Below are 16,984 nucleotides of genomic sequence, written 5' to 3'. Positions count from 1 at the left end.
GTAAAATTTCAGTTTTAGTGAGAGGTCTGACATGCACAGCAGCTTCCTTAGCTGTTGTCAATTCTGCCTGAGGGTACCTAGGGGCAGACTCCAGGTAATTCACACCCTCTTTTGAGTCCAAATACGAATTTTGCCTCCTCTCCTTTTCCAATTGAATTTTAAGATCTGCCACTACCTCTTTCAAGGTGGCAACATGGCTTTGTAGTGACGAAATTAAGTCCTGCAAGAGGAGATAGTTTTATTCTCCTGCTCATGCCATACCTCTTTTTTGTTCACTGAAGCGGCTAAACAGGCACCTAAAAACACACAAACAAAAGCTTTGCCTTTCCTGGCTTTGGCTCTTGCATCTTTCTGCAGGGCCACAATTCTATCAGCCACAGTCTGGAAATGATTCCAGTTTTCAGGGGCCCAGTCAAGCACCTGTACAGATGGGCGGGCACCGTGAGCTTCTAAAAGGTTAAAAAGGCTCTCACTCCGGCCCATGGCTTTTGTTTCACAAAGCATTGCTTAATAGGGCACTCCGTTTGACGAGGGAGTCAGATCAAAACCACTGTTTGTACCAGCAAAATCTTCCCTGGAAAAACATACTTTTAAAAGGCTTACTCCAAAAGTGGTCCAGGAGCAATGTCTTTGCACCTTCCAAGAGTCGTTCCAGTGGCTCTGCCCAACACACATGAACTATTGTCTGGGCAAGCAGCAAGCGATTTTACCTTTGTTGAGCCACACCAGGAGAGACAAGCTTTTAGTCTCTCACAGTCATGCAAAGCTGTATTGCCACTACCTGTGCAGCAGTAGAACACAGAATTAGCTGACTCCCTGAACTGAAACTTTTGTTACTGTCCTGAGTTGGATGTTCTGTTGGCCAGCTCGGGTCTGCCAAGCAGCTGATGCTTTGACTGCACATAACTGGTCACAGCAGATGCTGCTGTGCCTTCCCCTTTACCTTCAGAATAGGAGGAGACAACTTGCTTCCCAGGAGCCATGCAGAATCTTCATTGATGCTCCCATCCAGCTTTAGGGAAACTGAAAAGTGATACAGAATGTATTTATGTATTGGTTGGACTTACTGCAGAAAAGGCAGAAGGGGGAGTACTGGAAAAGAGAATGCTGGTGGTGTGTGTGGTAGACAAGGAAAGAGAACGAAGGGAGCAGCTGGAACAAAATTGTGTTACACTGAAGGGGAGCAGAGAATTTCATAGTCTCCCAGCTAAGGCTCTGGCTAAGTTGGGGAATGAAACGTTAATTGATAGCACTAAAAATAAACAGTTTTAAGGGACCTATAGGAGGGTACAAGATTTAAGAAGAAATAAGTGAGATTGTTACACCAAGGCTGTCATGGTCCCATATCCTTATGCCATTGTAAACCAAATTCCATCCTCACACCATTATTACTGGGTACTTGATTTACAGAGGGGAGCAAACAGCAGTTTGCCTTTGAATGGGAGCAGGAGGAGAAAGGAAAAATAGTGAAGCAACAGCCTGTGTGATCTGAAACCTTTTAGTGCCTATGTTATGAGTTGATGAAGACCCTCCTAGGCTTTTTGTTTGCCTTAAGAGCTGTTCTGGGCACTACACGGTGCAAGACAATACCTGCTCCAGCCTAGAAAGCTTTCTGAGGGGGCTTTGCTGAGATTTCATGGAGAAGTAGCAAGCACTTCCTGCTGTAGGCTGATGTTTAGGTGAAGCCCTTGAGCTAGGGAAGGTTATTAAGACCTGCCTGGAGTTCTTTGTGGTTGTTCTTGACTGAATTGGCTAGGTGGGCTCCTGGTGGTCATGGCAAAGGACTTGCACTTACTCTCACTCAACTTTTCCATCAAGATACTCAGAATTACTGAGTAGAAATGGAAATGTCAATGTAGCTTCCTTGGTCCTTGTTGCTTCTGCGTTCTGGCAGCTGCCAGGTACCAGCTTGAGACGTGTGGATTTGGCACTTTGGGTCATGGTTTAATGGCCATGCTGGTCTTGAGCTGATGGTTGGACATGATAATCTTAGAGGCCCTTTCCAACCAAAACAATTCTGTGATTCTGTGAAAGTTTTGCCAGGGATACTGGGAGAATTGGCTCCATCCCCAGGGATGAGGTTACTGTAGTATGGGGAGGATTTGTTACCACACAGGAATGGGAGGAGGTGGTAGAAGAAGCCATGGGGGAATTGCTTAATTTTCTTTGGGGAGTGGGGGGAAGGCTTAGGGTATTTGAAAAGAAGACACAAATGGTGGAAAGGAAGGTTAAATATCTGGGACATATATTGACTGGAGATTTGCAGTGTATTGATCCAGAAAGAGCCTGAGGAATTTTAGAACTACCAGTACCTAAACCAGAAAGAGTTGTGACAGTTTTAGGACTAGGAAGGTATTGTAGGACCTGGATGGAGGATTTTTCAATTCTAGCCAGACACCTGTATGCCCTTTTGACACAAGAGAGCCCTGGTGTTATATTGTGGACACCAGAAGGGAAGCAGAGCTTTAAAGTGTGAAAAAGCAGGTTAACTGAAGGTTCCCTTCCAGACCTGGAAAAAGAATTTGAGTTATATGTGGATGCTAAACAGGGCCATGCTAAAGGAATTCTAATGCAGGTACACAGTGGGAGTTGAAGACTGGTGGCTTATTTTTCCAAACTGGCCTCACTGCCTGCAAAATTGTGCAGCTACAGCTTTAGTGGTAACTGAGGCCCGAAGGCTGACAGCTGGGGGATCTCTCATTGTTAAGGTCTCACATCAAATTGAGGCGTTGTTAGCTGAAAGGGCTTCTAAATGGATGACCAGCCCTAGGTTGTTACAGTATGGAACTTAATGGAACAAGAGGATTTAGAATTGGGAAGTGGAGAAGGGTTTCACCCAGCCTCCTGTTTAACTGGTCCTGAGGGGAGGGACTTGGGGGAAACCCAAGACTGTATTCAAGTAACAGACCTTCAAATCCAAGCCAAGGAGGGGCTACAGGATAGGCCTTGGCCGGGTGGGGAAAATGTGTTTATTGACAGATCTTCCAGAGTGATAGAAGGCAAAAGGGCTACAGGGTATGCTATGATAAAGGGAAGGGAGCTGCAAGAGGGAGGGAAGTTACCCTCTACATGGTCAGCACAGACATTGGAGCCTGTGAATTGCATCAAGGAAAAACAGTAAACATATTAACAGATTCAAAATATGCATATGAGGTGGCTCATGCATTTGGGAAACTGTGGGGAGAAAGAGGATTTTATTATTCACCTATTGGAGGTGATGAATTTGCCAGATGCAGTGGCAGTAAGATGTGTCAAGGGACATCAGGCAGGATACTCAGAGGGGACAATAGGGAATCAATTGGCAGATGAAGAAGCTTGGAAAGCAGCACCTCTGTCAGAAGTATGTAAAGCCCTCCCTTTGCTCCCAGTGGTTCAGCCACTGAAGGAAGTGTCTTTTCTGCCAGAGGAGTTGGAGATAATTAAAGATAGTGGGGCAGAAGAAAGGGGATAATTGGTAAACAATGTGTGAAAGAAAGAGGGCATAAGTGGTAACTAACATGTGCCAAAGGCTTTGGCTCTACAAATATTGAAGCAAATCAATTAAGGGAGCCACTGGAGCTCTCCAGAAGCCTTCCTCAAGGTGTACACTGCTTTGGGTCTTCGTGGGCTAGCAACAAGAGCTTTTGAAGGCTGCTTGGTTTGTGCCAAGATCAATAATTGTGTTACATGGGAAGTTGCCTGGGGAGGGCAACCCTGGGCTGTACACCCATTCCAATGGTGTTAGGTGAATTTTACTGAAATGCCCTGAGTGGGAAGGTTTGGTATCTTTGGTAATAGTATGGCAACATAACAGAGTGGCCAGAAGCTTTCCCACTTGCTTCAGCAACCACTGGATCAGCTACTAAAGCGACTCTGGAACAAATAGTTTCAAGGTATGGAATAGTGGAGACTGGGTAGAAGAAATGAAGGGTGAAATCAAGAACCATCTTTTGAGATTAGAAACCAAAATGCCATGGGTACAGCTTCTACCATTAGCTTTGGCTCAAATACAAGCCAGACTTAGAAGGAATATACAGCTATCCCCCTCTGAATTAATGTTCAGATTTCCTTATCCTGCAAACTCACAGTGGGGAAGTAGAAAAAGTGATGTGTATTTAAAACACTGTGTGACCAGGATACTGTGTCTTGTGAAATCTCTCTGAGAGGAAGCTTGGCTGGCACTGACCCTGCCTTTGGATTCTGCTGTTCTTAACATCCAACCAGAAGTCTGTTGAAGAATGGAAGGAAGCACCATTGGTGGCAATGTGGCGCGGACTGTACCAAGGGCTGTTAAACACAGAAACAGCAGTCAAGACAGCTGAGCACACAGGGACTCATCATGCCCAAGTCAAGACCTCCAAGGCCCCAAAGAACTGGACTTCTGAACTGGAGGAAAAAGATGGGAAACTGTGGTTAACACTTCAGAGAGGTTAATCAGACCAGTGATCAGTGAGTCAAGGTCGGGAGGATTAAAGAAACTCCCTCCTTTTGATCTTCCAGTAACTGCTGGGCTGATGCCAGCCATCAGGCTAGCATCATTATTGCCTTCCTGATACACAGGTACTTTTGTACATTTGTAGAGCACACTTGGTGCAAGAATCAATAGGATAGTTAAGACACATGTTGGGTTAAAGGAAGGACTGACATCTGTTGAGTGCCCAGACTTAAACACTTGTATTTTCCCAGAAACACACTGTGTTGCCTCTCTCTGTAAAAAGAAACCAACCACCAGCCCAAACACTTTTGGGTTTAGGCTGGGCTAGTGCAAGCTCAGAGCTCCTACACAGGCAGGAGAGGAAGCTACAGCACAAAAAAATGCAGAGCTCCTGAAAAACAAACTCCAGCCAGTGGGGAGGTTTAGTCAGCTTGGGTATGAATGATGTCCAGATGTGGACACCTGGGGCTTTCCTCCATGCAGAACTGACTGAGATCAAAAGGTTTATTTGGTTATTTGCACAATACCATAGCAAAGATCATGTTATTCCCATGGACAGATTACATCAGGAAGTTCCACTGTTTGCACTCAGTTCCTAACAGCAAATATTGACAGACTTACCTTTGCTGTCAAGGGGGATCATGGCTATCAGGGGTGAGGCAAAGTCTGAGGTACTCAATGCCTTCTTTGCCTCAGTCTTTATTAGTCTTTAACCCCAAACAATGCTCCAGGCTTGAGACAGAGTGGCTGGAAAGCCCTGTGGATAACGATCTGGGCCCAGGTGCTGGTGGGCGACTGAAAATGAGCCAGCAGAGAGCCCAGGTGGCCAAGAAGGCCAAAGGCATCCTGGCCAGGATCAAACCAGTGTGGCCAGCAGGAGCAGGGCAGTGATGGTGCCCCTGTGCTAGGCCCTGGTGAGGCCACAGCTTGGGTTCAATTCTGGGCACCACAGGATAGGAAGATAGAAAAGACATTGAGGTGCTGGGATGTGTCCAGAGTAGAGGAACAAGACTGGTGAGGGGTATGGAGGGCATCATACATGGAGAGGCTGAGGGAGCTGGGGTTGTTTAGTCTGGAGAAGGGCAGATCTTACTGCTCTCCACAGCAACTTGACAGGAGGCTGGAGTGAGGCTGGTGTTGGCCTCTTCTCCCAAGTAACCAGCAACAGGATGAGATGAAGTGGGTTTCAGTTCAACCAGGGGAAGCTTAGACTGGACATCAGGGAAAACGGTGGTGAGGCATTGGCACAGGCTGCCCAGGGAGGTGGTGGAGTCACAGCCCCTGGAGGTGTAGATGTGGCACTCCAGGGCAGGGTTTCATGGCCATGGCAGTTGGGCTATGGTTGGACTGGATGAGCACCAAGAGGCTGGAGCCAGGCTCTGCTGGGTGATGCCCAATGGCAGCACAAAGGGCAATGGAAGCTGAGGCAGAGCAAGTCCCAGGTGAACTTGAGGAAAACAATTTTTCCCTGTGAGGGTGACAGAGCACAGCAACAGGCTGCCATGGGGCGTTGTGGGATCTCCCTCTCTGGAGATACTCAGAACTCGCCTGGATGTGTTCCTGTGTGAGCTGGGGTAGGTGCTCCTGCTCTGGCAGGGGGCTTGGGCTGGATGACCTCTGGAGGGCCCTACCAGCCCCTGAATTTCTGTGATTCTGTGATCGCAAAGGTCCTTTGCAGCCAGAGTGATTCCATGACCGGGCTGCAAGCACCCCAAGGCCTGTACCCGGGAGGAGATGGGCAGGGCTGGGCGGCGTGGAGAGAGTCCCCTCACCTGGAGCGCTCCGTGTGGCTGCCGGGCTCCGCGGCTTCCCGCCTGCGTCCTGGTTGACGCCCTGCCCTCCTCCTGCCCGCCCAGAGGCAGCGCGTACACAGCCCTGCCCTGCCCTGCCCTGCCCTGCCCTGCCGGCCCGCCAGGGGGCGTCCGCAGTCACTGCCGCGGCGCCTCTGGCTGTGGGCGCCCGGCGCGGGGGTTACGTAATCCGAGCGCGCCGCCGCAGTGCATGCCGGTGGCGGGAGCATGGCGAGCGACTTCTATCTCCGCTACTACGTGGGGCATAAGGGCAAGTTCGGCCACGAGTTTCTCGAGTTCGAGTTCCGGCCCGACGGTGAGGGGCGAAGTGGCGCTGGCAGGGGGGGGGTGGGAGGGCGCGGCGGTGCACAGCCCCGGGAGGGGGCGGGGCCGGGCCGGGCTGTGGCGGAACTGTGCCTGTCTGGCTCTGCCTTGGCGGCGGTTTAAGGCGCATCTTCTGTTGTGCAGGGAAGCTGCGCTACGCCAACAACAGCAACTACAAGAACGACGTGATGATCCGAAAGGAGGTAAGGGCCGCCTAAGGCGGCGGTCCCGGTCGGCTGGCGGGGTAGCGCCTGTGCCTGCGTGCTCCCAGAGTGGGTGCCGTGTCGGCAGTGGGCAACGCGAAGCAGTCGTGCGATAGTTTGTGCACGCCGAGAGGCCGGGGCGGCGTGCTAGGGAGCGCCAGGGCTTGCGTTGTCATGTTGGAATATTGCTCGTAGGCTTACGTGCATAAGAGCGTGATGGAGGAGCTGAAGAGGATCATCGACGACAGTGAAATCACAAAAGAAGATGATGCTCTGTGGCCTCCACCCGACAGAGTTGGTCGACAGGTTGGTGTGCAGCATCTCTTCTAACTGCTGCTCTGATTCTTGAAGTTAGCTCACGAGAAGCATAACTGAACTACTTCGAGTCAGTGTTGTTTCTTGCCAAGAGGGAAACAAACACTGCTTGAAAACATGGCAGCTGAGTGCTGAGAGTTTTGACTCACAGACTGCTGTGTTCAGCACCTTTGTAACACGACTGCAAAAGCCATCAGCTCAGTGGTTCTGCCACCAATGCCCTAAAGCAGTGGTTTGACTTTCTGCCATCTTTCCTTTTCAGGAGCTTGAAATAGTCATTGGTGATGAGCACATCTCCTTTACCACTTCCAAAATCGGTTCCCTGATTGATGTCAATCAGTCCAAGTAGGTCCCCTGCATTCCTTATGTGGCTGTTGTTTTCATGTCGCAGTCTGTAGCAGAACTTGCTATTTGATTGCCAGCTATTTGTGGTTGATACTGCTTCAAAGCACACACCAGTTCTTGGGGTACAAGGGCTCTGCGTTCTGGTGTAAGACACTAGAAGCTTTCAGGCTGTGTCATTACACACAGTGCTTTCAGACTTGCCCAGCTGACCTTGCTGTAGGAAGCCCTGGTAGGTGTAGTCAGAGCCTGAGTTCACCTCTCACTGCCCTCTCCACACCACTGTCTCTGGGAGAACCAAGACTTCCTTATGACTTCTTCATGGAACAACAATTTGGACCTGTGGCCATGAGAGCCAGTAGTATCCTGGGGTGCATCAAGAGAAGTGTGACCAGCAGGTCTAGGGAAGTTCTTCCCCCCCTCTACTCTGTCCTGCTGAGACCACACCTGGAATACTGTGTCCAGTTTTGGGCTCCCCAGTTCAAGAGAGAGAACTGCTAGAGAGAATCCATCTCCCCTGTCAAGAGAGACTGAGAGCCCTGGAACTATTTAGTCAGGAGAAGAGAAAGCCAAGAGGGGATCTGATCTATGTCTATCAATATCTATCAATGTCTGAGGGGTGGGTGTCCAGTGGACGGGGCCAAGCTCTTTTAGGTGGTGCATAAGGAATAACACAAGGAACAGGTACAAGCTTGAACATAGATTATTTCACTTCAGCAAGAGGAGAAACTTCTTTACAGTGAGGGCTATGGAGCAATGGAACAGGCTGCCCAGAGGGGTTGTGCTGTCTCCTTCTCTGGCAACTTTCCAAACCCACCTGGATGCATTCCTGTGTGGACTACCCTGGGTGATCCTGCTTTGGCAGGGGGTTGGACTGCATGTTCTCTGGAGGTACCTTCCAGCCTCTAATGCACTGTGATTTCACCTAAGCTGACCTGAGAGTCAAGTTTTGTGAATTTAGAGTAATGTGATGAGTAATGAACATTCTGTTTGTAAATGTCCAAACTTGGAGCACAGGCTATTTTAGCAATCAGTGCAGAATTAAACAAATCCATTAATGTCAAAGGTGACCTCTGAGAAGCCTCCATACAGTCCCTGTGTTTGGGTTTTCTCTAACAAGTTAGTTCTGTAAGCTGCTCGTAGAGCATCAGTCTAACTTTTATTTCTCGTCCTTCTGCTCTGCATTGCAGGGATCCAGAAGGCTTGAGAGTGTTCTACTACCTGGTGCAGGACCTGAAGTGTCTAGTCTTCAGTCTTATTGGACTACACTTCAAGATTAAGCCAATTTAATTCAAATAAACTGAATTTTGTATGCCAGTGTCTGTATGGAGGGCAGGTTGGGGTTGGGGCAGGATGCTGTTTTAATTCCTCGCTGGTTTTGTCCTGAAGCTTTTATGTATGTTAACTTTTGTATTTATTTTTTTACAAACTGTCAGTGACTGTCGTATAAAAACAAAGCTGACCAATGTGTTAATTCCGAGTTCTAGTGATTAACTGACTTCCCAACACTTCTTAGATCATGGTAGACTCGGGGTCTGTTACTTCACTTGCGTCACGCAAAGCTGTATTGCCGCTACCTGTGCAGCAGTAGAACATAGAATTAGCTGACTCCCTGAACTGAAACATCTGTTACTGTCCTGAGTTGGATGTTCTGTTGGCCAGCTCAGATCTGCCAAACAGCTGATGCTCTGACTGCACATAACTGGTCGCAGCACCTGCTGCTGTGCTTCCCCCTTTACTTTCAGAACAGGAGGAGACAACTTGCTTCCCAGGAGCCATGCAGAATCTTCATTGATGCTCCCATCCAGCTTTAGGGAAACTGAAATTAAAAGCGACACAGAATGTATTTAGTTAAGTTCTAGATGAGCAGAATTAATCTGAAGGCCCAAACATGCAGCAGTGTGTTTTGTGAGGCACTGTGGGCGGCTCCCAGTGTGGTCTGAGGCTCCCTGCAGGTTCCAGGGCTGTTCCCTTTGTCAGCTTTTTCAAATTACACCCTTGTTTTCTCTAGCACCTCCTTAGTTTCTCACAGCCGTGAGTGAACGGAGATTGCAGCCAAGTGACTTCTGAAAAGGTGGAAACACCGAACTCTTATAGGCTCTGCACACATCTCTAGCCGCAGGCACCGCACCGTCCCTCTGGGGCCTTTCCTGCCAGCTCACCCGTTTCGCGCCTTCCCCACGCCTGCTCCGCTTCCTCACCACCCTTACTATTCCCGCGCCCGACTAAGCGCCCGCCTCGTCCCGCCCCGCCCGGCCCATCCCGGCCCATCCCATCCCGCGGCGCTGCGGCGGGGCGGTGCCAGGCGGCGCCGCCGGCTCCATCTTGGTCGAGGGCAGCTTCGTCTTTAGGAGAGCTTCAGCCCGTCAGCAGCAGGAGGCGGCCGCCAGCTTGGCTGAGGGCAGAAGAGTGCCGGGATGCAGGGTGGACAAAAAGCCCAACACTAAAACCACGCAGGAGTGGCTGGAAACCTGCCGCTGCTCCCGCGAGAGCAGGCCCGCCGGCCCTCAGAGTCCCGGTAGCGCCGCGCCTTCGGGGCGCCTGCGAGGTCATGGGGGTAGGTAGGAGCCGGGGCCGGGCCGAAGCGAAGAGGGCCGGGCCGGGCCGAGCTGACGGCCTCTCTCGCTGCCTCTTGCCTTGCAGAGGATCGGGCTGCAGCTGCGCGCCACGCTGGAGAACATCACCCGGCTGCGGGCCGAGGGGGAGGACTTCCGCTGGTACCTCAAGGTGCGGCGGGCCGGGGCGGCCCCGGGGGCTGTGGGAGCTGGGAAGCGCCGTTCTCGGCACCGAGAGACTGCGAGGCTGTCCAGCGGGGCAGCTGGCGACAAGGACTGCGGCGGCGAATGTCGCATCGGGGTTCAAAGAGCGCTGTGGGGTTTGTTTCAGCACAGTGCGAGGAGGCTTCTTCGTAAGCAGTGAACGCGATGGCAGAAGCGTACAGACAGCACACATTGGTACATGCACGGCACCACACGAGCGTGCATAACGAAAAGTCTTGCATTCGGTCCCTCCATTGGTGAGGTAGTTGGTAATTCAGAACCACTGGCAGGTAACCCATGAACCGTTCCCATCTTTTATGTCCTGACCTTGCACTTTTTTCCTGACCACTTTGCCACCCAACCCAGTGAAGGGCAGACCCGCTGCAGCGGGCATTCCCACCATGACCACGCAGCTCATGGGCCTGCTGGGATAGATGGCAACTGGTACCTGCCTCCAGCTCCTATCCACTAGGGAACAGCAGGGATTGTGGAGGGCTCGGTTAGCTCCTTCAGCCATTTAATCCCCCATTTACTGACTGCTTTATATTTTCTGATTGTTTATTTTTCAGCTGAAATGTGGGAACTGTGGTGAGGTTTCTGAGAAGTGGCAGTACCTGCGCCTGATGGTACGTCTGAACCTCCAGCAGAACAAGGAGAAAGCAGACCCACAAGGGATATTAGAATGCATCAGGGGTGTGACAGCGCGCACTGATGAGATATTTTAATTGTTAGATTGATAATATATGCCACTGGAATGGTGGCTCTTGGTCACAATTGACACCCGCTTCGGAAAGCCACCTTTCAGTAAAAACACCCTGGGGAAGCAAAACCTGAAGTGGTATCAGAATAAGGTTGTGCCTGTAGTATATTTCTATGATGTGATGGAATCTTTTTGGAGAAGTTGAGGTGATTCAGAGTTAAGGATGCTAAAGTAGCATTTGGAAACTGACAAAGCAGGAGCAAATTTGTCAGGTGTAAGAGGAGGTTTTATTCTTGTGAACAATCCTTCCCTTTTGTTGCGTACTGCTGAAGGGTAAGAATGCATTTTGAGCAATGAATGGATCATGCCTATGTGGCCAAGATGTAACTATCAAGCATTGTTCTAAGTGTAGAACAGAATTCTACTTTGACAATCACAGCTTTCTGAATCACAGATCTCTAGTTTAAGACAAGCTGCCTCACTGCAGTGTTTATAAAACATGAAAGGCCACTGATGTAAAAGTTACTTCACCTTTGTAGAGGTTTCCAGTGGCTCCGCTAGAGTGCAGTTAGAAATGCTCTCTCTCTTGTCATGGTTTTTAGGACAGTGCTCCCCTGAAAGGAGGCAGAGGAAGTGCCACTATGGTGCAGAAGTGCAAGCTGTGCTCCAGGGAGAACTCCATTGGTATGTGCTTAGAAACTTAAGGGGCATCATGCATGTTACGCTTTTTTGCTCAGTTTGGTTTTGCAGTCCCCGTTTTAGCTTGACACTGTTTGTGAAGAGCATTCTCCAGGGGTTTCTGTCCCTTGTGTACTGGTGCTTGAGTTCACAACAAGCACATACTTGTTGTAATGCTCCTGGAGGAGACAGCAAGGCCTCCTGCTGAACTTAGGGGTCCCTGTGGCCAAAACTCATGTCCATAATGTCACTTCCCAAAGGCACACTTCTTTGTGCATTGGGTGGGTAACAAAATGGTCTTCTTAGAAGTGAGCAAAATTGAACTCTACCTTTTGAGGGTGATCTGCAGGAACTGCTTGGGTACTTTGCTTCTTTTTAGTTTGTATAAGGACATGCTTTTGAAAGAAGCAGCTGATGCTTGGTTAGTGCTAAATAAAAGTGCAGCCATAATGCCATTCACTTTTACACATCTGTTTGGTTTTTGTTTTCAGAGATTTTAAGCCAGACAATCAAACCTTACAACGTAAGTTTGTTTTCTCTTTTCTATGAGTGAAATATAAATAAGCATTAATAGTATTTTTAGCTTTTGCTCTATCATCACTTCCCTCTTTTAAGAACACAAAAAGCTAGTATTCTCCTTTGACAGAAAACTGTCTTTTGTAGGCTCCTGCACACAGTCTCAAGTGTAGAATAATCTGATACCTTTCATAAGCAAAGCTCAAAGCTGTATCATTCAAGTTAGGGATGTATTAGTTTCATTGTGAAGGCTTCCTTGTGTCAGATTAAGAAATTCTAGTTAATTACCACCCATTAAATGAGCCCTAGGATTTTGCTGTCAACTTGGGACATCAGAGTTAATAGCCCTGCCTTTAAAAGAGTTCATTCCTAGACTAGTGCCTGTCACTGTTTGGATTTGATGGCAACTGATGGTATTTGGACTCAATTGTAGGCTGAAGACAGTGAGAAATTCAAAACTATAGTGGAGTTTGAATGCCGAGGTCTGGAGCCAGTTGACTTTCAACCACAGGTGAGTTCTTATTTGTGATTTCTGAGTTTTTAAAAGCACTTCTTACAGCCTGTAGAATGGTAAAACATACACTGAAATGGTACTGCTCTTCCTGGAATGTCTTAGACCTTCCCAGTTTTCCATCCTCTCCACAGCTGTTACTTCATTTGCTTCCAAAGAAGCTACCCCACAAACATCTACCATGGTTCTGGTGTTGTTTGTGCCATCAAAGTCTAACATGAAACACACCTTGGAGTCACACTCAAATTGCCTTTAAGGAGTCTCAGCACTGCTCATTTGGAAAGTCCTCAGTGCTCAGGTTATTGCAAAAGGGAGTCTTTGCCAAGGGGGAATTGTGAGGTGCATCATCAGGTAGTTGCATTCGGGGGAGCAACACTTGGCTTCTTGATGCATTACAGAGAGAAATGAACACTGCTGGCATTTTTCCACCTGAAACTTGTATCAGATAAAGGCTGCAGATGGATGGCACTTAAAGGCTGTTGTAAAGCTCACCTCAGAGGTCACAGTGAAAGGCTTTCTTCAGGGCCAAGCCAGTCTTGAGTGACTCATTTGCTTGTGCACGGTCATGCTGTATGCGAGCTAACTCCCTACTATATTTAGCCTATTATGCCAGTGGATTAGGTGTAAATAGACTGACAAATATAAACCTGTCTTATCCTTCCCTCAGACTGTGACACTCTGCTAAGAAACTGTCCAAAACAGCTGATCCTACAAAGAATTTGGTATAAATAAAGTCACCACTGCAGCCTGCTGCAGGGGCTCATCTTTTATTTATATAAGTGAAGTCCATCTCTTGGAGGAACAGAAAGGCTACTGCTTGATTCCTGTGTGAAAGCTTTGCAGCCAGACCTAGGAACTTGCACTTTCAGGAAAAATCTAGGAAAAGACTGCAAACTTTATAGCTCTGCATCCTAGCTGTTGATTCTATTTTCCTCTGCAGAACAGACTTCACAGCTGTGATAAAACTTTAATACTCTCTCAGTGTGGTCTGTGCACTGTACTGGAGAGTATTCTTCAATCCCTGAGCAGGCATTTCAGTGAATTTTCTGATGCTTAAATGACTAAACAGATGGACTTCAGCAGATCCAAACAATTCTGTAACCTGCTTTGTATTTGACACGATCCAAGCCACCCTGCCTTCTCCACAGCCTTACATCTGGCTTTTGATCATCACCGAGCACGACTGGCTACAGCATTACTGAATTTTCTGTGTGTATTCTATAGACATAGCACACCCATACCTGAAGTCAGTTTACAGTGGCTTCATGCATGCATGTCTGGTTTACATTACACCAATTTTCTAAAACTAAAATTCATTTGAGCCTGAGAAGAGAAAGTACTCTCTGATTCTCTGCTGTAAACCCTCTTTTCCTACGTAGTTGCAGCAGCAAATTAAAACTTGTCTGTTCCAATAATGGGCAAGGACAGTATTTTCCCCCCCAGTTACTTCCCATTCTTCTTCAATGCACTTGAATAGCTACACCTTGCTGCCAATCTGACAGATGATTTTGGGCATTTCTTGAGGATAGTTCAGGTCTTTGGCCCCCAAGTGAATGCTTCAGCTGAAAACTGGAGGGTTTGTATGACTTTTGTCATAAGCCTTCTCAAGTTTCTTTGCCTTGAGGCACAGCCAGTAGTTTCCACGGTGACACAAGTGTGACAGGTCACTGTGTTATAAAGCCAGTTGTTGGTTTTGCCTCTCCAGTGTTCGTGCTTTCGCTGCTGGCCGCCGCGGCAGCCAGCAAAGGGCGCACGAGTCACTCACTGCCCTTAGCCGAGGGTGCAGAGGGGCTGCTACAGAGGCTGCTACTTGTAGCCACAGGGCTTCTTGTTCCTTGGAGAGCTGACCAACATCTCCAGTGTTTGTTCTGTCCCGCAGCTCTGCATTTTGTGCCACGATGCTGATCCTCCTCTGCACCTGAGATGGGCTTCTGCCAATTCCATAAAGGCCATATTGCCACCGTGCCTTGCACACAGGCAGCTCTCCTGTTGCCTGCTGCACTCCAGGGTTTATTTAACTCCCAGGTGCCTAACCCTCCATTCAAATCCTCCAGTAGTTTAAAATCACATGGCTTACTTCACACCTTTTTACACATTAAGTGACTGGCACGAGTGATTTCTTTATAAAAAAATGCAGGAGCATATCCCTTGCAGAAAACCAGGAGGAAGCTACCTTTGCTTTTTTACCTGCTTAATAAAATTCTGTAGTTAGTAACAGCAATGTAAGAAACCTTCCTGTATGCTACAGAGGTCGCTGAGATTTTTAAATTTACTTTCAAAACAAATAAAACTTCATTTACAGTTTGCTAACTCAACCCTAGAATGGGAGAGCTCTTCCTGTAGAAGATATAACCAGAACACCTTGTTCTTGTGCTGTACCTCACTGCTATTCCCTTTCTAGTGCTATCCTTTCTTCCAACTCTTTCCAAATAGTAACAGTAACAACGTGAAGACCTCTGATTGTTTGGGTTTACTAACCTGTTCCTGCAGCCAGCTGATCCTCTGTCCTCCTTCACATAAAGCTTGCTAGTTAGGCACTCCTGTACCTAAATCCAATGCAAGTTTCTCCTCTGGTGTGGATTTTGGCAATATTTAAGCCAAAACTATTAACACTCTTCCACATTTTCTTTCTGTTGTTTTCTTGTGGTATAAGTTTATTGTGAAGCTGTGTGATGCCTGTGGGGATTCTGAACGCAGAGCTGTTAGTAGTTAAGACACTGCCACATCCACTTGGGAAGTCAGGTTTAACATTAGCTACAATACCTGGAAATATCCATTGGGCAGGGAAAACAGAGGAGCAGTGTTCCCTCAATTTACTCTGTGGCTGCTCAGATTGAATTTTCCCAACTCACACACAGGATCACAACTTTATACTGACCCTTCACCAGGAAAGAGCTTGACCATTCTTCGTACCTACTTGGAAAGAAAATAGCAGTTTTTGCTGAGTTCTTTAACCATGTTTCAGTGACCATATTTACTATTTCCTTGGTACAATTTAATTTAAAAGCTTCCTGCACATGTGTTTGCAGGCAGGGTTTGCTGCTGAAGGTGCAGAATCTGGCACGCCTTTCAATGACATCAACTTGTTAGAAAAGGTAAGTTGGGCCTCCTCAGTAAATCTAATTACCTGGCTTTCTGCCCCTGAGTCCAAAATGCACACACTGCACACACAAGAGACTGGTTTTGCTTTCATGTAGGTTGTAGCTGAAGAGAGGAACTAGATCAACTGTGAGCAACCAGCATTGCCAACAGTGTTATTTTGTCAGCTTAGGAAATGCAACTTTTTTCCTAAGTCACTCAGGAATTCCAGAGAGCACACACCTGGAGTACTATGTGGCTGGAGTTACTCAAGAGTGGTGAACTGGTTTTTCAGGAAGGTGCTTGCACCTTTTCCCTTCTGCAGAGATATTTAAAAATAAGGTGAAGACACTGTCCTTCAGAGCTCAGGTTAATGACTCCAGCACTGCAAAGCTTCTTGGCTGTGAGCAAGAATCTCAAGGTCAAATTTGTTCCCTGGTATCCTACTTGGCAGGGATCTGCTTGTCTGCTTACCCACCTGACTGGGTTATTGTAAATGATAGCTAATCCTTTCATCTGCCATGGTTGCTGTCATGTCCACTGCAGCTTGTGAACTACATATGAAAAAATAAATACAAAAGTGTTACAACCACGAGACTGGAGGTCATTTAATTTCAGGGCAGTGCTCTTCCTTCTCTCAGATAACAGAACCTAGCTTAGAGACTGCGCAGTGCTTTCCACAAAAGTCTTAAGACCTTAATCTTGAGTAAGGTTTAGCTTCAGTTTGAATTCCAGTCTGTGTTTAAACATGATTGCATTGTGTCCTCTGTGAGTAACACTGTGAAATTTGACTTCCCACAGGATTGGAATGACTATGATGAAAAAACGAAGGAATCTGTTGGGATCTATGAAGTTACCCATAAATTTGTAAAATGCTAAAGTTCATACCCCAAATAAATCCTGACCTGCTTGCTGGTGAAGGAGCTGTAACCATCACAGAGACAATTTCCTGGGAGTTACTTCGCACATGGCTCTACTTTAGCAATGGGATCCTACATTGTGCTTAACTGTCCCCAGCATGCCCTACTGAAATCCTTTCCACAGAGCTCTTGGAGTCAGCCTCAGTAAAAACTCAAAGCCCTCTTGGAAGCAGTATTCTTGGCTGCACTGTGCCATTGTCTTCATGTTGTCTTTTGGGGGATGTATAGATTGTGGTGGACTGGAGCTTCACAGGATCACAGGATGTTAGGAGTTGGAAGGGCCTCTGGAGATCATTGAGTCCAACCCCCCCTGCCAGAGCAGGGCCATAGAATCCAGTGCAGGCCACACAAGAATTGCATCCAGACAGGTTTTGAATGTCTCCAGAGAAGGAGACTTCTCTGGGGAGCCTATTCCAGTACTCTGTGACCCTCAA

General features: G+C 47.8%; 2 protein-coding genes across 2 annotated transcripts; both read left to right on the top strand.

Annotated features, from left to right (window-relative positions):
• The first annotated feature begins 6,389 nt into the window (after positions 1 to 6,389).
• On the top strand, positions 6,390 to 8,868 carry LOC137442228 (protein mago nashi homolog). Its single transcript, XM_068140624.1, has 5 exons — positions 6,390 to 6,520; positions 6,673 to 6,731; positions 6,927 to 7,037; positions 7,309 to 7,391; positions 8,579 to 8,868. Exons 1-5 carry the CDS (start codon positions 6,433 to 6,435, stop codon positions 8,676 to 8,678), a joined length of 441 nt encoding a protein of 146 aa, XP_067996725.1. The 5' UTR covers positions 6,390 to 6,432; the 3' UTR covers positions 8,679 to 8,868.
• An 826-nt stretch (positions 8,869 to 9,694) lies between these two features.
• CZIB (CXXC motif containing zinc binding protein) lies at positions 9,695 to 16,725 on the top strand. Its single transcript, XM_068140623.1, has 8 exons — positions 9,695 to 9,945; positions 10,032 to 10,115; positions 10,717 to 10,773; positions 11,450 to 11,531; positions 12,017 to 12,048; positions 12,475 to 12,552; positions 15,582 to 15,647; positions 16,432 to 16,725. Exons 1-8 carry the CDS (start codon positions 9,940 to 9,942, stop codon positions 16,507 to 16,509), a joined length of 483 nt encoding a protein of 160 aa, XP_067996724.1. The 5' UTR covers positions 9,695 to 9,939; the 3' UTR covers positions 16,510 to 16,725.
• The last annotated feature ends 259 nt before the right edge of the window (positions 16,726 to 16,984 follow it).

The sequence above is a fragment of the Melanerpes formicivorus genome, unplaced genomic scaffold (genome assembly GCF_026170545.1).
Source record: "Melanerpes formicivorus ecotype bairdi unplaced genomic scaffold, bMelFor1.0.p_v2 SCAF_7, whole genome shotgun sequence".
Lineage (NCBI taxonomy): Eukaryota > Metazoa > Chordata > Aves > Piciformes > Picidae > Melanerpes > Melanerpes formicivorus.
The sequence above is the reverse complement of the archived record's forward strand: the minus strand, read 5'-3'. Positions and strand labels throughout refer to the sequence as shown.